Below are 24,828 nucleotides of genomic sequence, written 5' to 3'. Positions count from 1 at the left end.
TTGTTTATTAAATCAGGAAGTAGGATGTCCTCTGTGTTGGTGTGTTGTCTGTAGAGGATATCATCATACTATGTGGAGAGGACAGTATCATATGTTTATAGTATGTCCACAATATACGGATAGCTGCACATCTGGAACACAGCTATATTATATAAAACAAAGTGATATCATCACGTTTATTGATCTACCTTAGTAAGAAATCATTTGATTTGATTAATTTTCATAGATGTATATATAGATATATGGCATACGAAAGAACATGAAGGATTTGAACAGTGTTAGATTTGAGTGAAATTTTGAGTGGGTCCAAATTGATGAAAATAGTATTTCTGGACCCCCCTCCAATGTTACATAGATGGGCAGATGTAAACTAGAGGGGGTCCTCACTGAATTTGATGAGTCAAAACACTCTAAAACCCTCTCTTGAGCCAACACTGTTTGAATTTTAGTAACCATATCATTTTCTATGCTCTTCAGTCACCTGAATTTGTTTGGACTTGTAGGAGATATGTTGTCTTGACTCTTTCTGATATCACAAAGTTGTTTCTGTACAAGGATGCGTAACCAGGTCAGATGAAGTAAGAAATAAGCTTCAGTTTGAACTAGTGATTTACATGTTGAGGAAATTGTTCACATCAGCACTTGTCTGAATATTGACAACCAAATATCTATACAAATATCTGTTCACATCGTTGATACCTACTAGTGGATTACCTAAGGCAGATGGGCTTGTGGTTAAGTTATAAAATAAATACTGATTGAGGCTTCAAATTTGTTTCTTGAAATCAATCACAAGATACAAGACTAGTTTAGTATTTATCAATATTTGATGTATTTCTGACAAAGTAAGACCTGCTCTTAGCAATAAATCAGTTTATACAGAACAGAGGTTAAAAGATACATGCTGTTTTCATATGACTGTAATGAATCAGTCATGGCATGAAATAGATATAAAAAATGAACCATTTATCTAACAGATTAACTGTAGCCATTTGATAAAATCAATAGTCCTTTGACTTCTTTTGGAGAGTGTTTATAAATATACATAATATGTAAAATCTCTGAATAGATATCTTTCAGTGTGTTTCCTTGCTTTGCAGCTCCAAATGCATCTCGTCGGAGGACAGTGCGTACTTGATAGGACATAGTTTCTTGCAAAGTGTGCAAGTTCGTGCCATCAGCTGTGTCTTTCCACGTTCGAGGAACTTACTCCTCCATCATAACATGTGATACCAAACAGAGGATGAGGACATAATCTGTGATACACAGAGTGCCAGCTACACTGAGAAACTATCATGTAGAGAGAGCAAGTTGGCATCTCTTCACAAGCACCTGCACCTGTTGGTCAAGCTGGTGGCAATATGTCAGTGCCACAGTCTCTTGCTTCAACCCCTACAGTACTGGAAGAACTTTGAACGGGATGTGATACCACTGCCTTTCTATGCTAAATGTGAATGATAAAGGTTTCAGATGAAAGGTAGTGTGTTTTGTGCATGTAACAATGTATGGTATGAAGAGATCTGTGATATGTTGAGGTGTTTGTCCATAGTCTCAGGGTCCATGCTTTAATCTCAACAGGAACTCCATGCAGAAGGACTGTTAGATCTGTGACTGTCATGAGTCGGCCTTTCTACAACAAACCATAGCATCCCTGAGTGTCTGTATGCGTGAGTGGCAAGACTGGGAGATGCTGCATCTGCCCACCTGACATGTTAACAAGAATCAGACACTGTTCAGCTTTATTACATCATTCTTAAATCTCTCTGTCTCAGTCTAAAGACTCACATGACTTGTTTAACAGACTCTTTGAGACTGTGATACTCTGCTCTGATGGTCCCGCTTTACTGTGGAGCATCCTGCAGTTATTGTGATCATCATCTGTCACATTTACTCAATGTGCTATTTACCTCATTGTAGTCCTGGACAGCAAATACAGATATTCCAGTAATGTTGACCTCAATGATACAGAGACCCTTCATGTGAGACATTTTGCCTAGTGTATTGTAATGTAGATCTGACATCTGTTAGCTGTGTTGTGATTTTCTTAATGCATCCTGTGATATATTCGACTAACCTGACACACCGGGGACAACTACCGTTATTCATGCTATGCCAACTTAGAGCCATTGTAGTGATTGAAGGAATGCTGTTTCTGTCGCAGTTAGGTATCATCAAACTATGTCGCAACTAGGGAAACCAGTGACTGTTGTCATTAGCATGATCAATGTGATCAGTGGCACACTTTCAGCCAGGTCAGACACTCTGACCACCAGATCCTTATCACAGTCTTCTTTTCAATAAACAGTGAGACCAAAGGATCACTTCTGCCATGATACCAACAATGGTGATGTCTGCATTCCAGCGGCTGTGAAGAAACTCTGTCAGCTGATATTGCCTTATAGTTATATTGACTGACCATTGGCAGGTCCAGGGGTGGGGTTCAGTGACCCCCTGGAACTGCCACCCCCACCCCTTTTCAAAATTCCTGGATCTGCCCATGCTGACAATAACATATATTAATATTGATGTTGATCTGTAGGGTCTTTTTGTGTAGTGCTTCCTTGTCTGCTGTGACTTAGAGACATTGTTCTCTTGTGCTGCAACCATACCCCTTCAGACCCCTTCAGACAAAAAGTTCACCAGCTTAGGAGGGATGGCCAGGTAACAGCCCTCATTGTCATCCATAGAGCTGTTTCTCAGATTTAGGAGGTTTATCTATTTAATGAAACTGGAAAAAGCTGAAATAATTAATAATTAATCTTTCTAACCTAGCCACCACTTGGTTTGATGTGACCTATCAGAGACAAGGCTCTCTATTAATACGCTCTCTATTAATACTGAGTAAATGACATACAATGTATTTAACAAATTGTTCATATTCTTCTAGAAACTGCATCATAGTTTGTTTGTGAAAGAAAAGGGACAAGCAACTCCTTCACCATTCTGTTGTGATCAATATTTATTCAAGTATTTCGATTTTTTCCTGAAATGTCCTGAAGATCTCATTCAGATTTGGTAATGATGCATTTAAATTTGGTAGTGATCCAAACAAACACGTAAATGAAATTATGAAAATGTCCTGATGACATTTGCCATTCATCATGGTCTTTCTTCAGAAATATAGTGTCGCAGGGAAAATTCGATGTTAATGTCACTAAAATATATTTGACAGTAACTTTGGTTCAACTCTGTGATATTTGTTCCTGCATCTCAACACATGGACTTACAACTGTTTCATGAGAGTAACTAGATTCACAGTTGAATTACAGAAATTGTTGTTGATAAAGGCAGCCTGTATGTACATCCACCAGCTTGAGAACATGTTCATGTTGAGATGTGTTCTGTTGTGCAGGATCCACAAGCATGTGTAGTGCTACACCATTCATAAGCTTATTATACAAGATGTAGTTAGAGTAGGTTGTACCGTTACAAATGCTTTGTGGATTTAGGACCCAGATCTGTACCATCAAGTAGCTTGTGCTGCTTTGTTCATCTTATACATGGTGCCACAATCATTAATCATTATGCATAAGGTCCTTGATGTAATTTGTTTCTATGAAAGTGCTACTGATGTAAATATTGTACAGACATGTTTGGATGTTCCTTGTATTCATCTAGCATCATGAAGAAACTACTAACATATATACTACAGATTCACCTACATACGGGTTTCCTAATCTTTCTGTATGATCTGTTGATATTACACTTGCAGTTGATGACTGGTAATCTCTGGGATACAAGGAGTGTAATCAACTATACTGATGGGCAGTAGACAGATACACAAACTGATCATTATGTAAGAGGTTTTCTTGGCACTTGAAAAAAATGCTTCTAGAGACAAAGGTTTAGAGCACTATAATACAATGCAATAAGTTATCAGTTTGGTGGGAATCTATTTAACATACTCCATAAAATAAGATGAGGGTTAGTTGTTGGCATGGAGAAGCAGTTATTGTCATGTTAGACGGGGCTGGGTATTTCAACAATAATGTAAGTTGTAGCCACCCTGTCTATTTGGTCATAGTAAAAGAAATTACATCTGAAGTTGGAAGCTGCTAGAGTTGAGCTTGCATTTAATTTGTGTCTTTTTCTGAACAAGTAAACTAGAAATATGAATAACAGTTCGTATGTTATAAAGTGTGAAAGTACCTCTCTTCCCATTTGCATTTTGTTTTGCAAACAATGTAATTGTTTTCCAAACAATGGTGGAAATGTTCTGGGTGAATTGATATTGTAAGGAAACGTATTGGCTATCGTTGAGGAAATATCAATTTTCTGTGGGTCTTAAGCATTGTGTAGATAATGTATGTCCTCTGACTTTGTACAGACTAATAGGACTCAAGAACTAATGGCTTATACGCATATTGTATGATGTACTCATTTCTCATTATCAAGTTTCAATGTGATTATTTCTGTTACTAGGAATGTTATGAAGAACTGGCAGTACATATGAAAGCTTTGTGATTACATCAATGTAGCCATGTGCAATAAATGGAACAGCCAGATACATAGTTGTAAATAAATACATTTCTCTTATCAAATAAGTCTGTGTTTGTGTGTGTCTTGAAGTTCTGCTGGAAAGATTTGATGCAATGTCTGTTCTGTATTGGAAGCTGTTTGTTCCACACTCAGCATCATTCCAGCAATTAGACAAGTGGATGATATTGTGAGCACTGTTCCATGCTGTATACTGTCAGTGGGATCACTGTCCAAGCTGGATCACCCCATCCAGTTAGGAGTCTCCATTAACCTGCATTGCTTGCTTGGGATTTACCTACTCTATTTCAGGGCATAGTTAGCTGAACATGTGATGAAACTTAAGTTCATCAGATCCTTGCTTGTCAAAGGGAGGCAACTCTATCAAATGTGATTTGTTGGACAAGTGAGCACTGTGTGTCCTTTTCAAATTGGCAACCAACTTCATTCATACATGAAAGTGCATTCTAGAACGTTTCACCGCAACGAATAACACAACAAGCACTTTGCTTAAGTATTTAATACAATGATTGCACATCAGTCTCATTGTCCATTCTCTGGCCTCACCTGTAAGGAATGAACCACATCCGTGTCAAGATATGTACGATAACACTGGGCATGTAGTACCATCACAGCTGTGTCAAAGATCATCACCAAAACTGCTGCTTCAAGCACATGTACTCATGTCATGTTTGTAGTCAGCAAGTAACCTTTAGAATAGGAGACATACTAGTCTGCCCAGTGCTACGTGCACTTTCATACTGAAACACACTCTAGAAATTGTAAATCTGTACAAAACTGCAGTATATACAATATGTTGCTTATGTACAGTAATGTACAAAAACATTTACACTGTTACTTGAAGTAGGTGTAAATAGCATTGCAAGTGCATAACCTGTCTGATCACTCTGCCTTTAACTGCCTCCTCCTCCCGGGACTACCTGTGGCATAGGCAGTGATGAGCTCAGTCAGCCAAGACAACAGTTTCTACTGTTAGAAATTCCCTGTATTGTACTTGTTCACTTGGAAGTGATGGAAACTAACTGTGGATAACACAACCTTATTCAAAATGGTGGTACTAGCAAATGGAGATTATGGGTTTCAGCAATGATTTCAGGAAGAACTGAGTTCCAAAACAAATAATGTAGCAGCTGATTTATTAGTAATGACATGTTTCAACATCAATGAATGTTAGTTATTTGATGAAATACTTTCAAGGGTTGTGATCCTGAACAAATGGAAATAAGCTTTGTACCAACAATCCTACTTACATAGACTTTTGACTCACACCAACCCACAGGACTGAATCATATTACAGCTACACATAAGGATGTCTTAACCTGTGATCCCTCTATAGCCAATATTTGATTATGTAATGCCTGTTCAGGTTCTTGAAATATTTCTGTCATTTCGCAGCAAAGTTGTTCGCGTTTTTTTCCATAAAGAGTTGAATGATCTCTATGGCTAATAAAAAATAGTAAATAAGCATAGAATGATTAGTCTACTCATTAACTTATACTCTTGATAAAAAGTTAAGCAACTTTAAATCTTGCAATGTGACACAATCATCAGGAATGCTTCCATGGGTTGATAATTGCTTTACAGCTGAAGAAATCATATAATCAGTGATATCTGTGTACATTATTAGCCAAAAGATGAAGATGCAAGGAATTCTTTAGAACATGTTCTAAACGTTACACAGGACACTATAACCTAATCACTTCCACAAAGTGTAAAAGATATATACCACAAAACATTGTTAATATTGCTAAACGTTTTTACCATCAGCATATATGTGAAAAACCAGAAATGATGTATCAAGCACAAGATGGATAATGTTCAGGATATTTTTCTATCACTGGCCAATTTAACAGTAAACTCATTTCACTTTCATTGATTAGTTTCAGGGAAACTGTCATGAGACTTTCCCTCGAACCAATGAGGTCTGTTCAGTCAATGCAAATTTAAGAAACCCAGTACAATAATATGTGTTGACCTTCAGACTAATCTCTTCACAGGACTTCCTTTCCCAGATTCAGTACTCCCAGCATTTTCTTCCCACAGGGGTTACTCCTGACATATCTTCCTACGTAACCTCTGTTCTATTATGGTCATATATTCCCATTTCTCATAAAATCTCCTAGTAACATGAATAATTCCCTTCCTTTCTATCCAACCTGATCAAGTATTACATTGACTTCGATCCAATATGGTGGCAGCCATGGAGTTAATTGACCAAGGACAGAATCAGTACTTCATGTTTAACTGAAAAGCAAACACTAACGCAATATAGAGTGCAGGAATCAATTGACAAGATGTTTTTGTTGATGTGACACTTAAGACATTTAATGGCTTGCTTATCTGTTGTCATCAGGAGGGTTGAGATGCCATAGATCCTCGATTATATGACTTGGTTTCGTCTAGACAAAATGTTTGTGCATTGTGCTGGGGAAGAGGAAGATAAGAGGGTGCATCAAAAGTTCTAAGCCTACATAACTTCTAGACTGGTGACACCAACTAATCTTAGGAGTGTTGTTGGACAATGTTCTTCATCAGCACTTCCAGTTATTTTACTCAACTAGTTGGACAGCAACAGGTCCTTAAAGCATACTGGGGTATACATGAGAGTACAGTGTGAGAGATGTTGAGGGCTGGAGTTGTGATTTCACATGACAATGCTTTGTCTCACACCTGTCGACTGGCCAAGTCTGCAGTACATCAATGTGGCTTCGAAGGAGTTCCTCATCCTCCATATTCACCTGACCTGGCCCCAAGCGACTTTCACCTATTTCCAAAATTGAAGGAACATCTCCGTGGAAAAAGCTAGGCTGGTAATGACGAGCTCAAATCTGCTGTACTTGTTTGTATACCCCAGAATGCTTCAAGGAAAGTTGCTTTCAAACTATTTGAGTAAAATAACTGGAAATGCTGATGAACACTGTCCAACAACACACCTAAAATTAGTTGGTGTCACCTGTCTAGAATTTTTGTAGGATTGGAACTCTTTGACCAGTCCTCGTATGACAGGAGTAAATTGTGTGGAAAGAGAATGTACCACTTGATAACTTTACCCTAACCAGGAATAATTCCCTCATTAAGGGGCAGACTTATGTTATTTTAGTCCAAAATATACATGTAGTTACACAGAAAATTCCAAGCAAAAAACTACCAAGCAATTAATAGAACCCCAGCTCTTGCTCAAGCCCAATGTTTCACGGGGAAATATAGTACACTGTTATTATGAAACTGTTTTCATCACATTTGAGACCTTACTTAGAGCTGAGATCTTATAATGGCATGCATTCAAGAACCGATGGCTGTGTAAATCTTACTGTAATCAGGTTATAAGCAAACAAAGATTGATATTGAAAACAATACTCTCAAGCTTCTAAATATACAAAGAACTTGCTTTATGCCTGCCACTGAATAAAATCAAAACTGGAAACAGTTTGTTATTAATACAATAAAAACAAATGCAGGGCACTCAGTGAAGGGAAACTTTTGTTACAACATCTATCCATTACAAAATACACTTTGGACACACATATATCGTCCATGAATTCAGTTGGAGAATATTTGAATTAAAATATATCCATGATACCAGATGAAAGCAACAAAAACACTGCTGTCATTTAGTCCCAAATGTACCCTGAGCAAATTAAGAGTCAAAAGAGTATTAATTCTATTTCTAAAGAAAGTTTTAAACAAAATATTGAACAAAATTTCACTTCCTGGGTCAAAAATAGTATGGAGTTGTTCCTTTAAAATATATTTTGTACCTGTTGACACGTAATATTTTGCTGTAATGATAAGTTGAAGGTGTCATAATGAAAATACAAGCAGTGAGAAAGCATGACAGATACTGAAAATCACTTACATATCTGTCACATGACATAAAAGAAGTTGTTTAATGCAGAATAAAATGGTCACTATTGAAAAATTAAATGTATGTATGACAATATGAAAAAAAACAAACAGGAAAACATTTTTTGCTTTTCAAGCCATGCATTTAATACATACATGAAAAAGACAAACACTCTCTCGCAACTATCATGGATGACAGTCAACAATACACTGGTTATGAAGACTGACCACATTCACCCAATAATAAATAGCTTTTCTTTTGAAGTAATAAATATCACCATCTTATCACATAAATTACATTCAACACCTCTAAAAGAAACATGAAATTCTTAAGTAAATAATGACTAAAAAATACTAACTTGAAGAACATTTGTAAGATAAAATGATAAAGAATATATATAGCAAGGTTCTGTAATACTCAGACAAGACTTTAGACAGCTAGTACTATAGAAACACCATGGGTACTGGTTGAATGCAACATAAGATACACGAAATGCATACTTAATTATTCCTGGGTCAACGGTCAAACACAGCAATGATGTGAATATTGTTCCTCTATTGTTTCAGTAATCTGTAAACTAAAGACAATTGTTCATTTTAAACAATTCAACGAAAACAAGAGCCTAAAATTAAACAAACACTGCCACAAAATTTCCATGTTTTCATAAAGTGTCTACAACACTTTCATACATGAAACACAAACAAATTCCTATATCCTGAAGTACCATGTTTCAAACCAGTGGAATATTTCCATAAAAAAAGGAGTTGTTAATTAACCCAAATGATTGAGGCAATATATTTACCGCAATACTTTGAAAGGCAGTCATGTTTCAAAGAAAACAAAGCATGGTAATTATCTCATCAGGCTTTACAAGATCTGCTAAATGCCTAAACGATGTTATATTTCGTTTGACCAGTGTTGTAAACTGTCTCACTTCTCCTGGACTGAAAGATGTGGATGAAAGTATTTTTGTAGGAGTGCATGCAGAACTGAGACGTCAGTCACCATTCCATGTCTTGGTACACAACATGAATGGACACAACTCTGTAGAGTTTTTATACAACCCCTTGCAATATTCCAGCAATATCGCACTGGGGTGGGGGGGGGAGAAAGGAAAAGAGATACCAGAAACGAGTTCCACACACTAGTCATCAGTGATACAGCGACATATCTTACACATCTTTCAATATACTTTTATAAGCAAAGTTGGAATATTTTGTCAATGCTTAAAACAGCTTTCAACAATTTTGAATAGTCCCTCGGGATGAGCGTAACAGAATACCTCGAAACCAGGAATCAGTCCCATGACAAATTAAGCCAATATCTGGCAATGCATTTGGATATGTGACAGAGAGAAACACCTATTAATATACTGCATCCTTATCAGTGTACTGGACAATGATGCTAGTGTATTTGTAGTGTTGTAGTGTATTTGCAGTGTTGTAGCATGCAGTAAAGAGTTGATTCATGTTGTAGTGTTAAAACATGTAATATTGTTACAACATGCTGCACAGTGTTACATGATGTGTATTGTGAGTTACAGCATGTAATGTTACATGTAGTTCAATGTTACATAATGTTAAATAGTGTTACAGCATGTAATATTCTGTACAATGTTCATCATGTTGTACAATGTTATTAAATGTTGTACAGTGTTACAACATTTGTACAAATGTAACATGCTGTACAGTGTTGTATGAAGTTGCATAGTGGCATATCCTGTTTCTGGATGTGTCATGTTGTGCATTATTATATCATGTGTATAATGCTGCAAGGTGTTTGTATATCATGTTGTATAATGTGGTATCATGCTGTACAGTGTTGTATAATGTGGTATCATGCTGTACAGTGTTGTATAATGTGGTAACAAGCTGTACAGTGTTGTATAATGTGGTATCATGCTGTACAGTGTTGTATAATGTGGTATCATGCAGTACAGTGTTGTATGATGTGGTAACATGCTGTACAGTGTTGTATGTGTTGTATATCCTGTAGGGTTGTACAGAGCCTCATAGAGACTGGATGATCTAACAAGCTGATAACAGTTATGAGTCAAGATATTCTAGAGGAAGAACAATGTCAGGACGTCTCACCAATCGGAAAGCACCACTTGAACTGCGGGAGAGATACTTTGACCTTACATCTCAGTCAAATATTTCATATAAATACTCCTATCTTACACAACATACTAAAAGACTCCCTGTGCTATGAAGAGAAGAAGAAATTAAGAGCTCGGTTTGTGTCATAGTCGGCAGCCATTGCTATGCGGACGAGTTCATCTTGTGGCACTGTGTCGCCAACGATGTCACGTAGGGCATCCAGACAGGACTCCAGGCGTGATGGGTCCTCCATGAATGGTAAATCTTCAGAGGAACTTGAGGTGGATATATCATGGGGCTGAAATAATGCAATACATGTAAATTATTGAGGTGAGGCAGCATGCATGTGTTAGTTTAAAATGGGTATCCCACTCAGATACAGTACATGGACTCTGAGTCTACCAGTCTGTGCTCCATCCCCTTTTATTATTATTTATTATTATTATGCCGAGGACCAGGCAGGGGAACAACAAGTACCTCCTTTTACCATCTTGAAGTATAATAACATGTAACATCAGCTCATCCACCTGACTCACCCTGTCCATGAGATCTATGTTAGTCATCAGCTCATCCACCTGACTCACCCTGTCCATGAGATCTATGTTAGTCATCAGCTCATCCACCTGACTCACCCTGTCCATGAGATCTATGTTAGTCATCAGCTCATCCACCTGACTCACCCTGTCCATGAGATCTATGTTAGTCATCAGCTCATCCACCTCACTCACACTGGACATGGAGCTAGGTGTGTCCACCATTGGTCCTGCACGTAACCGAGCTCCCCGCGGCTCCAAGCTGGGAGGAACACAAAACACAAGGAATATAACATGCTTATATTGACTGAACTGACTTACAGCATATTTCAAACAAAGAATGTGATCAAAATTACACTGGTTAATACAGCATATTTCTATCTAAGACGAAGCAAAATCATGATCATAATTTTTCGGGTTTGGTTTACATATCTTCAAGCAAATGACCTTATGAAAGGAACTTGTCCTGGTTAATTTTCCACTTGCCCCGATTTGTATGACATAATCATGATAGTGTATTATGAAAGAACATATGAATATGTTATTTGATGTTAATGTTTACTGGAATATTTATTGAGAAGTGATAAATAGCAAAGAAAGCTAACTCTACTTTATTATCATGGCAAAATTTAATTGTTTCATTTCGAGCAGATATGAAATGAAATCCAAGTTTATCTGCACTTTGAAACCGCAAGCTCAAGTTATCTAGCAGCCCTTGGACCAGTAAAAATGTAATTTTCTGAATAAAATTGATACTTTATACTTATCCTGACTCATGCTTAATTGCTTATCTCCTCTTCCTGGCAAAGGTAGTGGAACACTGAAATCCCTTGAAGTTCCCTTCATACTCACCCATGTATTACCTCCCTTCCCATGCATATGGTCAGCTGATCGGCCATGATACTTTACTCTCTTCTGTAATCGCCTGATACAAGACTACGACAATTCAGCGTGTCTGTGATGGGTGGCTTGGAGGGCGTCCGTCATGAGTCAGGATAAGTATGAAATATCCATTTTATTTAAAAAATTACATATCTTTCCTTATCCTGACTCATGCTTAATTGCTTATAGAATCCGACGGAAACGGCGGTGGGTCAGACCACGCTGGATTCTGCAGTTCCAAATTACGCCCAATAATTTCCCCCCTAATGGGAACTTGTAACGGCGATAATTCGGTCCTATTCTTCTCATATTCATTGTAGATTTTGGGGGGAATCACATCCAGTCGAACTTGTCTTCCATAGGAGGCTTCGTTGACTGACTCGTGATGACATCAAAAGTAACTAGCATCCTGCTAGTTTCTGATGCAACTAAATGTCAAGATATAACAATCAAGACTAGTTGCAACGCTTCTTCATGTACAAATATCTTCATAATGAATACAAGGTCCTGATCACTCATGCTAGTCTGTTCAAGACGTGTGCATGGACTTTCCATCAATATACTCTGCAGAGCGTCTGGCTTCCACAAGTCACATGATAAATCGGGTGAGTTAAATCAGCGCCTTCGGGGAACTGTTAGCTGCTGAGCAACGACAAGAGGCCCGAACTGGTGAATGCCAGTGACGTCCTCTGTGCCTATGTCTCGCAGGTAATGGTTGGCAATGGTTGGAAAACAGCCTTCCATACAGTCTGATTCCATTTGAGACTGATGAATTGCACACTAACACAAAATAATAACTGCAACAAAACCAAATTTTGCACAGCCACATGAAATCGACAGACCAACTCTGATGATGTGTCTCATAATTTGGGACAGCCGAATAAAAAAGTTGTTTAACAAACGATCATCATTTTCTTGTCACCTTTCGCTGTTTTGTATGAGGGGGGCCTCTTGAAGATTCAAGAAGCATTGTAAGGGACGCAACTGCAGTCTTCCTCTTCTGGTCATATCTTGCGCTGATGTGAGAAGACCTAGTAGACACTGCCGTTGTTGAAGTGTTAACGGAGAAAGTAGAGCTTGCATTATCATTTCTTGAATCTTGACCCACCGGTCCTCCGGAACTTCAATCTGATTCAATGTAGTGATGAAACGAATCCCGGGGAATTTCATATCTTGTTGAGGTTCCAGTTCCGACTTAAGGGGATTTACTAACCAACCCAGTTGTGTTAGTAGCCTGATTGTGAAGTCTTACTGTAGTCTGAGTTTTACTTTTCCGTTGATGCGCTTGTATGCCGTCGTCCAGATAATAAGCACTGCATAGCCCCCTGAGGTGTAGATAAATGATGATGGGTTTGGTTACCCGAGTAAATAGCCATGGGGCCAAAGATATTCCCAACGGTAGGACCGTCCATTGGTAGTGCTGACTATTGAAAAGGAAGCACAGATATTTCCTGGATTCTCGATGAATCGGGATATGCAGGTACACATCTTGTAGATCTATGCTGGCTTGATAGGCTGCCGGTTGGATGAGGAGTCTTGGTTGAGGAAGATGTAACATCTTGAAATGTTCTGGCTTCCATAGAAACTATTGTTGAATCCCTTAATGTTGTAAATGAATTTCTCTCTGGAATTCTTCTTCGGTACTAAGAAGATTGGGGTGTAAAAGCCGGGCGTTAGATTCTGTGGCCGTATTACTTCTACTGCTCCCTTCTACAACAGTGTTGATATAGCATTGGTCAACTTGTCTAGCTGATTGTCTGCGTAGATAATGGGAGTTGGTAGTTTTGTGAGCAGTGGTGTATCTTCCAGCGGAATCCTGCAGCCGTCTCACAGAATATTCATGACATAGATGTCATTGAGGATTCACCAATTTTGCCAGTAGAGTTGAAGACGTCCACCCACTTGAGACGGTTGCACGGGAACGGCTGGGGGTGGAAGACTAAAGTCGTTCCGAACCTGATCTTCTTTCTTGTCCCTCACTCTTTGAACCCTGGAGATCTTGGACTTGCTAGTGTAATGCTGATTTGTCTGTTTAGGGACAGAAGTCAAAGTGTCAGTGGATTTGATCATCATGACTTCCCTTGAATATTGAATCCTCCCACCAAACACAGTAGGTGCAGACCATGGGGATTATTGATACAACGACTTTGTGAAGTTCTCACTCCACACACACTCACAACTGTCATAGGTATTTTTAATGGACATAAAAATGCCTATATGTACCCCAAGGAGGACTTTCTTCAAAGAATTTATAACCTCTACAGGTTTGTATAAATTTTTTGATGAGTCTCTGTTGACGATACAGAGTGAAGACATCAATCAATGTAATCAACGGGCATCGGCAACTAGATCAACACTGACGGCATCATCAATGCCTCAGAACCCTTTTCAACTACAGCAGACATCACAGATGTCGACTACAACCTTGGGCATCATAGACAACTCTTCAACACAGTCATCACTGCACGCATCGCAGACATTCGACGCAGGCACCTTCATGCAACAATTCAAGTAATCCCTGTTCAATTCAATCCCCCTTCAAGTAATTTTCATTATTCATATTTGTGAAGCATATCATATTCACCTCACAATGCATTTGTTGCAGCGCTACTTAGTAAGTCAGAAGTATACTGTGTGGTGTTAAACACACCACAAGCAAAATATGAACGCAAGGGTGATAATAAATTGCCAAAACCAAGCTAAAATACATTTAACCCAGCTAAACAACATGTATAAGTGGATAAATGCAAGCTATAGGCGTGTACATATAATTGTGTAACACCATGTGAAAAAAGACTAAGAGTCTTAAAACCAATATACCCATTTTGACGGAAACAAGCAAAAAGTGGGTTAAGACATTCCAGCATGTAAAAAACATACTAACACGCAACCTACAGGAAAATGAGTCATAAAGGTGCTATCTTGCCAGCCACATGAGAGGAAGATAGGACCCGACCAGCAAACAATTTATGAATGAAAATTTCAGCCATGAAATTCCAACTACTGCCCCTGCGAAAGGAAAGGAACCATACAGTAGCTGACTCTTTTTCACTCATCTCTAAAGGTGTAGGTTTCCAAGCTAGACTTGAATGGACACGAACGTTCAGATGAATGACAGCATGAAAAGTGAGGTGCGAGGTAGGCGGTCAGAGTTACCTGCTCTTGGCTCTAGGGGGCCCTGGGGGGGCCCTGTAAGGGTGGTCTCACAAGACAAAAATGAGTTTTTTGTTTTGTGCATACTTTATTATCAAAATAGTTACAACTGTTGCAGGGATTATTAATGGACATAAAAATGCTTATATGTACCCAAAAGGGTGACTTCTTCTGAAAAAGAATGACGTTTTTCTAACGGGACAATCTCTACGCCGAACGATTTCTTCATCACAGAAGGATGATTCTGTGATGATCTTGAAGACGAGGACTTCAACTTCGATGACTTCTTGGCCTGAGACGGCCCTGCCTCTTCAGATGGTCTCTTCTGAGTCTTGGGAGACGACTTGTCCGACCCTGGACACAATCTTGGAGATACGGCTGGCATATCACTGGAATAAATCTCAGGATCAATAATTAAACACTTACCCGATTTTGTTTCACTAGATTTAGACATGGCTAATGTGAGCCGATGTTGCTTATCTTTAGCACTGTAATGTTAAGCACATCAGAGTAACCTCCCCTGATGTAGGAATAAGAATGACGTCACGGGTTGTTGTGTACCCGCCATAAGTCAGCATGTAACTGGTGATCTCATGGAGTCTCATTAAACATCCCGTCGAAGCAACAAACCCTCGTTTGTCACGAACAAAACATGGTGTCAGAAGTGAAACAACGGCTGTGGAGACCTGGGATTACAAAAACAAGTGTGTGTGCACTGTAAACTCCTAAACTATTAGCGAACGGAAACTAGGACAACTTCGAAAACTTCGAAGCCTGGGAGAGATCGGTGTGCACGACGAAGACTGCAATATGGATTGTTCAGTCTGAGGCGAACGAAAGGTGATTTTGTTCTGAAATACCACCTTGAACCAAATACCTGAATTAGGTTCTGTGAACTTAAGACTTTTATCGCATCGATGCTGTATAAAAGTGAACTTTTCCAGTGAAAATCGTAACAGAGGTCAGTCAAAGTCAAAACAACATGGCGGCGCTATTTCAAATACAACCACCAGAAAAGTTTGATTTTAGGAATCCTTGTCAGTGGGAGCAATGGTACAGAAGGTTTAAACGTTTCAGAACATCCTCTAAACTATGTGACGAGAGTGATGAATATCAAGTAAGCACTCTGATTTACTCAATGGGTCAAGAATCAGAAGACATCCTCTCATCATTCAACCTGTCTGAAAGGGACTCTAAAGATTACAGCAAAGTAATAGAGAAATTTCAATCCTTCTCTGTGGTCAAAAGAAATGTGATATTCGAGAGAGCCAAATTTAACAGCAGAAAACAGGAAGTGGGAGAGTCAGTAGATTCATTCATCACATCACTGTATGCACTAGCTGAACATTGTCAGTATCAATCTTTAAAGGATGAGATGATAAGAGATAGAGCTGTTGTGGGGCTAAGGGATGAAAAACTCAGTCTCAAGCTCCAGTTAGATTCAAGATTGACACTCCAGTCAGCTATAACCCAAGCTCGTCAGTCAGAGTCTGTCCAAAAACAACAAGAGGTTTTGAGAAATGGCTTTGCTTCAGCGCAAGTAGAAATGGTGAAACAGAAAGATAAACCATACAAGCATGCACCTCGGAAGAAATGGGCCAAACCAAATAAACCTCAAGCTCAACTTTGCCACAGATGTGGAGAAACAAGTCATTCGAAAGCAAAATGTCCAGCTAAGGAGACTAAATGTAACATATGTCACAAGAAAGGTCACTGGGCCAAAGTTTGTCGGAAGGCAAGAGCTCACGAGGTTACAGAATCTCTAGAAGATGGAGAATTTCTGGGGTCCGTTGTCAGCGAACCAGTTCACTCCGTGATAAACACTATCAAGGAAGATTCTGGCAAGCCATGGCTTGTAAATATTCAAGTATCTGGATGTTTGGTACAGTTCAAGATTGACTGCGGAGCAGATGTTACACTTCTGCCGTTGTCGGACTTCAGGAAATTGGCATCTCAGGTTTCTCTCCAAGATTCAGACAGAAAACTAACAGGAGTCGGTGAATACAGAATGAAAGTCTGTGGGCGATTCGATGCAGATCTTCGGTGGGAGGACAGACAGACTCAGCAGAGGGTCTACGTAGTCAAAAACTCGGAAGTGCATGTCCCTTTGTTAAGGCGACCAGCAATCGAGGCACTGGGTCTGATCACTAAGGATGCCAGGCTAGACGCTGTATGTGTGGAAGAGAAAGAGGAATTCAAACTTTCCTATCCTAAACTATTCACAGGCCTGGGTAATACTCATCAGGAATACAACATTGAACTAAAGTCTGATGCGAAACCTTTCGCGCTGTCCACTCCAAGACGAATAGCACTTCCCCTGATGCAACAAGTCAAGGAAGAATTGACGAGAATGGAGGGCTTGGGGGTCATCTCTCCAATATCAAAGCCAACAGAGTGGTGTGCAGGCATGGTGGTCATACCCAAGCCAGGTAACAAAGTGCGAATTTACGTGGACCTGACAAAATTAAATGAGAATGTACTCCGTGAAAATCATCCTCTACCATCAATAGATGAGACTTTGGGACAATTGGCAGGCGCCAAGTACTTCACTAAACTGGATGCCAACTCAGGATTTTACCAAGTCCCTCTAGCCAAAGAATCATCCCATCTCACCACTTTCATCACACCGCTTGGGTAGTACTGCTTTAACAGATTGCCATTTGGTATCTCGTCAGCCCCTGAAGTATTTCAAAGACAGATGACACAAATCCTACATGGAATCCCAGGAGTGACGTGTCAGATGGATGACATCCTAATTGCAGGCCAAACCATAGAGGAGCATAACACTCGGCTGAAAGCTGTATTGGAGAAAGTGCAGGCTGCAGGAGTGACTTTAAACTTTGACAAATGTGAATTTGCTCAAACTCAGATTAAGTTCTTGGGTTTCATCATCGATGAATCAGGTATCAGAGCTGACCCTGATAAAATCAAAGCTATTAATGACATGCCAGAGTCGTCTTCTATTGTAGAGGTTCGTCGTTTCTTTGGAATGGTCAACTTCCTTGGAAAATTCTCACCAAAAATAGCAGAGAAGTCCAAGCCAATAAGAGATCTAATCAGGGCCGACTCTGCATGGTGCTGGGATAAACCACAACAGGAAGCATTCCGACAGATCAAGGAAGAGATAAGTTCTACAAAAGTCCTGGCTCACTATGATGCATCGAAAGCCACCAAGGTATCCGCTGATGCGTCATCATTTGGTCTGGGAGCAGTACTTCTTCAGCTACATGACAAGGCTTGGAGACCAGTTGCTTACGCATCAAGATCACTCACAGTGACAGAACAGAGGTATGCCCAAGTGGAAAAGGAAGCTTTAGCTACAACATGGGCATGTGAAAAGTTCTCAACCTACCTGATCGGACTGGACTTCATCATCGAGACAGACCATAAACCATTGGTAGCATTGCTGGGATCCAAGGATCTTGACTTGTTGCCACCACGAGTACAGCGGTTCCGAATGAGGTTGATGAGATATCGCTACTCTGTCAACTACGTACCCGGAAAAACGCTCGTTGTCGCGGATACACTCTCTCGTGCACCTTTAAAGTCAACAGCCATGAAGTCAGAGCAGGAGCTCAGTCAGGAAGTTGATGCATATGTGAAACAAGTCACCCAGACAATTCCAGCATCAGAAAAGCGTTTCGATGAACTGCGCAGTGAACAGGACGAAGTTTGCAAAGAACTGATGAGACTCTGTCAACAAGAATGGCCTGACCAGAGAAAACTGCCTGGAGCTATCAAACGGTTCTACCCCTTCAGACATGAATTAACCGTTGAAAATGGACTTCTTCTCAAAGGCAACAGATTAGTCATCCCCATTTAGATGTGTCTCAACATGCTAGACCGGTTGCACAAGGGACATCAAGGCGTAGTCAAGTGCCGAGAACGGGCGAAACAGTCGGTCTGGTGGCCTGGACTGTCTCAGCAAATACGTGCGTTAGTAGAAAATTGCACGGGCTGCATCAAGGAAAGGGTAAATCGTCCTGAACCCCTCTTGCCGTCACGTCTACCAGATCGTCCTTGGCAGAAGATTGCAATGGACCTTTTCCATCTGCAGAACACAGACTACCTATTAGTTATTGACTACTACTCAAGATACATTGAGATAGTGAAACTACCTCAAACTACAAGCTCGGATGTAGTGATGCATCTGGAGTCTATTTTTGCCAGACACGATATTCCAGAAATAGTCATGTCCGACAATGGACCACAGTTCTCGAGCAATTACTTTGACGAATTCTCCAGGGGGTACGGATTCACTCATGTAACAAGCAGTCCTACCTTTGCTAAAGCAATGGAGAAGCAGAAAGAGTGGTGAAGACTGTCAAACTTCTGCTGAAGAAGGAAAAGGATCCCTATCTAGCCCTCTTATCCTACCGGATGATGCCCCAACAGAACGGTTACCGTCCAGCAGAACTTCTTATGGGACGGCGTCTATGTACAACAGTTCCTGTACTTCCGGAGCTACTCATCCCACAACTACCAGATGTCAGCAAGTTGAGGTTAAAAGACCAGCTTATCAAAGCAGACCAGAAGCGGAACTTTGATAGGCGACACCAAGCAAGAGACCTAGGTCGGCTTGACCCAGGACAGACAGTCTATTCAAGGACTCTTGGTCATGGTGTGATTGCTCATCAGTCACACTACCCTAGGTCGTATGTCATCGACACCCCAGCAGGTCGCTATAGAAGAAATCGACAGCAGTTGGCACCCATGCCAGCACTTGCTGATCCAGAGCCGCCTGCATCACAACAATGCTTCAACAATGCCAATGCTTCAGTGAAAGCACAGCAGCTTTCAACATTGCCTTCTTCACCACTGAAGACCAGATCTGGCAGATGTGTAGTGCCACCCAAAAAGCTCGACTTGTGACTTTTAAATTTACGTGTTCTTTCATGTTGAGCTTAACAATGACATTTAAATTTTAAGCACCTCAGAACGAGTGCATATCAAAGTTGTGACTTTGAAGTTAGAATTTGTGTTGCATCAAAGGTTAGTTTCAAGACTTGTGTGCCAAAGAGACTTAAATATGGCAAATAACTTTTCCCTTTGTCAAAGTTATATAAGGAAAAGGGGATGTAATGTTAAGCACATCAGAGTAACCTCCCCTGATGTAGGCATGTGAATGACGTCACGGGTTGTTGTGTACCCGCCATAAGTCAGCATGTAACTGGTGATCTCATGGAGTCTCATTAAACATCCCGTCGAAGCAACAAACCCTCGTTTGTCACGAACAAAACAAGCACGTCTGTGAACAGTCTGTAAATATAATAAGAATTCTGCTTCAGACAAATTTGTACAAAATTTACGAGTATGAGCAGAACGTAAAGGTTTACATGCCGGGCAAAGTAAATGCGGGTAAACCACCGACAGCCGTAATCTGCACTGAAAACATGATTTAGAAAAAGACACATTAATCACAATTTTGTATAATAATTATATAAGTCAAATACCGCATACAACACAAATTTAGTTTGAAAACGCAAAAGAATGAAAGACTTATTGCCGTATACGGAACCACAGGTGCCTCCAGCCACCCTCGTTGGGCAAAAGGGAGAGAGTGAAGCATCATGGCCGATCAGCTGACCATGTGCATCGGAAGGGAGGTAATACATGGGTGAGTGTGAATTTTATGTCTGCTTCTTTTAGAAGGGAACTTCAAGGGATTTCAGGTGTTCCACTACCTTCGCCAGGAAGAGGAGATAAGCAATTAAGCATGAGTCAGGATAAGGAAAAATACAGAGTTATCAGTAATATCAGTAATTTAGACAACTGAATCTAGATTTTCGAAGCTCTCTTAGCCTTAAGACAGTTGTAAGTGTAATACAGTAACATTAACTCACGACTATTGTAGCGCTAGGAGAGTTTAAAAAATCTAGACCCTGGTCCAGACAAGATGGTAATGAACATTGAATACAACATGCAATGAGGTAATGGTATGAAGACATGCAAGTGGCCTGTACAACATACATGGGTTGGTGTTGATCACTCCCAGATGTCAGTTACAAACATACTGATGTAACTGCCTCTGTTTGCCATTACAGAAGGATAGAAGCATCGAAACAGTAGCCTATGAAAACCTGAACATGATGGCAATAGTGAGTTGAGACACAAAGCCAGGATGTCAACGGATGTAATGGCCCTTCCCCCGGTTATCAAGTACAAAATATGTTCAACATCTCAGTCAGCAATTTGCATTAGACCAGAGGTTGAACACATGACTGATAACTGATCTTGCCAAGGACCGACTGCCCATTCCTCTCATCTGTTAGTTGGGAACATTCTGGTCTGATTTGGCCTCTGTGTCACCCAATATTGATGCTGACACTTATATCTAGCGACTGACATATATGGCCATACATTCACCAAGTTCAATGTACTGACCCATGCCAGGCAATGGCGTCCTCAACCTCAGCCTGGAGGTGTTCAGGCAAATCCTCGAAGACCTCGCTGTCCGCTAGGCTGGTGTGTTCAGTGATGTAGTGCAAGGACGTCTCCTGAAACGCACACAATACAACACATACTGTCACATATATCACATTGTCTTTTCTTGTAACTACCAAAAACCTTCATTTATAGATACTATGTAAATTGTGGAATTTCGGTGTGTTTCAATCCTTTGAAGAGAGACTTCATGGGGGCACGTTTTCTGCTGCTCAAAATGACCTGTGCCTGTTGCAATACAAATAAAAATATTCCACAAATGAATAACTAATCTAAAATCAGTTATAACTGTTATCAGTTATATGTTTCTTTAGTTTCAACTCCAAACTCAGAATTGTTGTCAGAATTGTATACGACAAAGGCAGGTAACTCTTGCCATACTACAGAAGCAGCTAGTTTCTCTTGTTTCTTCTCAGATCCAAATGTCAGAAATGTGTATGACATGGTAACCCAACTCAAACTACACTGTTAGTTTCATTTAAATATTTCAAGACTTACAGTAACACTTCTTTTTTATTACATGCACTTTTATAAGAAGCTTTAAGGACATAAGCAAATGTGGAAAACAAGTAGTTGGGAGATTAAAAGCGGAGCACTCACTCTGAGGTATTTACAGTGCAGTTGGTCAGCCAGACTGAGCAGGTACAGGGCTGTCTCATCATCAATGTGGTGTTTCAGGGCATGCTCACACACTGACTTGAGGCTGTCCATCTGCAATAACAGCACAGGACACCTACAGTATCTAGCAGCACATCTTGCTCTGATTCATATTAAACAATGTTGATACTTGTACTATGGGCCGTGTGGCCTTCCCTACTGAATAAAACTCGATTGGTTGATTCAGGTTATGAGTACTGCACTCCAAGTGCTCCAAAAGGAGCCTTGAAAGGCATAAATGAGATACTTTTACTGAAGATAAAACAATTACAAAAATTTTAGCATGCTTACATACTCATCAACATGCTGTTGTTAAGACAAAGTTGTGCAGTCACTAATGACTATTTGAGACTGCTAGTAGTTTTGAAAGACACAACTGGTTGGATAATCTTCAATAACAGTCGATAATGCTGGTTTCATATAGCTTTGAGAATTATGGGGATGTACAGCTCAGTGGAATATGAACGTATACTCGCCTCATGATTACGCAGTTGTAGTGAATATGAGTATCAATCATGCAGTGGTATGGAATATACTCGTATATCAATTGGATGTTCTTACCTCATATCTATCACAGAGGGTGGTCATATCAGCCAGCTGTTCTGTTGACAACTCATTTGTCTCCAACTGGCCGCTATATAAATACTCCAAGAAAAGCTGGAATAGCTCAGGATTTGTATCATGAACTGTTATTTTTCTGCAAAGGAGAAAATACTTAAACAAATACTTAAACAGACATTTGTTACTTACATCCAAGTGAATGATCGCCCCTTCTGAAAAACTATAAAACATGTTCGTGATCTTCCACATTTTCAAAGTGGTGGGAGATATAGGTGTTGTGATTTTGATGTCTGTTGTCAGGCTGGTATCTTTTCAAACCAGCACAGAGTTATGTCCCTTTGTCCCTTCTAATGCCCATGGGAGTTCCTGGGTACTGTATTATGACATCAGGTTTGAGCTTCACATCAGTGTTTAGTTACAATACATAGAGAATCTCACCCATGTGTCTACTGATATTATGTATATCAACACGAGTTGATAAAGTAACAAATATCCGAGGCTTGCCAAGGAAATTTTTAACTTTATCAACAAGTGGTGATATTATTGATATCAGTAAACACAAGGGTGAGATTCTATATGTCATCCAAAATCATTCTTCATTAGTTTTCAATGAAAAATTTACATCTCTGAACACAGCACTGGAATTAGATTTGCAGGGTAATGATGTCATATGATTGTGACGTCATCAAGTTCGTGATGTCATAGCATTGTCAGGGCATTGTGCAAAATCTACTGTCAAAGCAATATCTCCTTGGAGATGTCATCTGATCTCACACAAGTGATATCTCCTCTGGGACACAGTTTTGGATGATAAATATCATTCTCCAGCAGATCTAGAGTTTCCTTACTTGTGTATAGACTCCTTCATGCCGCTAAGAAGTGCTCGACGGAACCAGTCACATCGTGCTGCAATTATGACGCAGTGAGCTCGCACCTCCTTGACCTCCACCTCCCCCTCATCTGTCCGCTCCACTGGCTCCCCATGTGTGTGGTCAATCACAATGTCTCCACCCTCTGATGCATACAATAGAAGCAATGGCATTAGTTTAGGTGGAAGAGTTTGGTCTGAAACATTTAGCAAAGTAATATCAATACACGTCAGGCAACACTGACATCTGTATTTTCATAAATTTATACAAACTTGTAGAGGTTATGAATTCTTTGAAGAATGTCCTCCTTGGGGTACATATAAGCATTTTTATGTCCATTAAAAATCCCTACGACAGTTGTAACTATTTTGATAATAAAATATTTACAAAACTAAAAACTCGTTTTTGGCATGTGAGACCCCCCTTACAGAGTCCCCCAGGGGCCCCCTACAGCCAAGAGCAGGTAACTCTGGTCATCTACCTCACACCTTACTTTTCATGCTGAACGTATCAGACAAAATGAGGAGAAGCAGGGGCCGTACCCCAAGGAGGACATTCTTCAAAGAATTCATAACCTCTACAGGTTTGTATAATTCTTTTTCAGAAGAAGTCCTCCTTGGGGTACATATAGGCATTAAACAGATTTCCGAAGAGAAACAATTGGGAGTGGTATTCTGTCTGACAGCACAGTCCATTTGATTGAAGTGCAAATCTACAACCACAAAGGAAATAGAAAAGGCACCAACCTTGTCACCTGATCGCTGATGTTAATCAAGGAGGGGGCATGATAAAGCTGAGCCACTTGTCAAAGCTTATATGTCCATTGGCTAGAATTTGGGAAATCCCAAATGACAAACCCCGCCCACCCAAATCAATGTTTGGAGACCTGGACATATGGGAAACTCGCCAAACTAAACCCTGTCCATACTGCATTAGCAAGCTAAGTGGGGAAATGGAAAGGAAAGTAAGGCATTAAGCCAAAGGTGGGGGTGGGACTAAAAACCCATCACCAAATACCACCACTGATAAAATGGGTATGGATAGTAACCCATCACTGAGTGCAAACAGATATAGTCATCTGACAAAGTTTAATGCGCTTGAGCAGAGCTATTCTGTCCACCGCAGAGAACTGACTGACTGAACCGAGCATGCACTCGTGAGTGTCCAGTGTCCAGTTGGTAATAGCTTCTAAGCAGATCCCCTCAATGGGCAGAGCCGCGGCATATGATTTTGGCATGGCCACTGCTCTAACCGAGTGAGCTTTCAACCCCTCTTGGGGACATAAGCCT

At 40.0% G+C, this 24,828-nt stretch overlaps 2 protein-coding genes across 3 annotated transcripts in view; one reads left to right on the top strand and one right to left on the bottom strand.

Moving 5' to 3' along the window:
- Window positions 1–4,544, top strand: part of LOC137283638 (protein FAM149B1-like) — a 62,706-nt gene extending 58,162 nt beyond the window's left edge. The window contains exon 16 of one of the 2 annotated variants that reach the window (XM_067815237.1): window positions 1,101–4,544. In XM_067815237.1, coding sequence (XP_067671338.1) covers window positions 1,101–1,138 — 38 coding nt within the window. In that variant the 3' untranslated portion in view covers window positions 1,139–4,544. The remainder of the gene's footprint in view (window positions 1–1,100) is intronic. The other variant, XM_067815235.1, reaches the window with a different exon arrangement.
- Window positions 4,545–4,981: 437 nt separating this feature from the next.
- LOC137283620 (uncharacterized) overlaps window positions 4,982–24,828 on the bottom strand; it is a 37,837-nt gene continuing 17,990 nt past the window's right edge. Inside the window, exons 17-22 of the mRNA XM_067815214.1 lie at window positions 23,519–23,684; window positions 22,671–22,806; window positions 22,053–22,163; window positions 21,393–21,505; window positions 11,121–11,235; window positions 4,982–10,738 (exon numbers count right to left, since the gene is read on the bottom strand). Of these exons, the coding sequence (XP_067671315.1) occupies window positions 10,547–10,738; window positions 11,121–11,235; window positions 21,393–21,505; window positions 22,053–22,163; window positions 22,671–22,806; window positions 23,519–23,684 (833 nt within the window). The 3' untranslated portion in view covers window positions 4,982–10,546. The remainder of the gene's footprint in view (window positions 10,739–11,120; window positions 11,236–21,392; window positions 21,506–22,052; window positions 22,164–22,670; window positions 22,807–23,518; window positions 23,685–24,828) is intronic.

Source organism: Haliotis asinina, chromosome 5 (assembly GCF_037392515.1).
Source record: "Haliotis asinina isolate JCU_RB_2024 chromosome 5, JCU_Hal_asi_v2, whole genome shotgun sequence".
Lineage (NCBI taxonomy): Eukaryota > Metazoa > Mollusca > Gastropoda > Lepetellida > Haliotidae > Haliotis > Haliotis asinina.
Note: the sequence above shows the minus strand (reverse complement) of the source record. Positions and strands in the feature narration are given on the sequence as shown.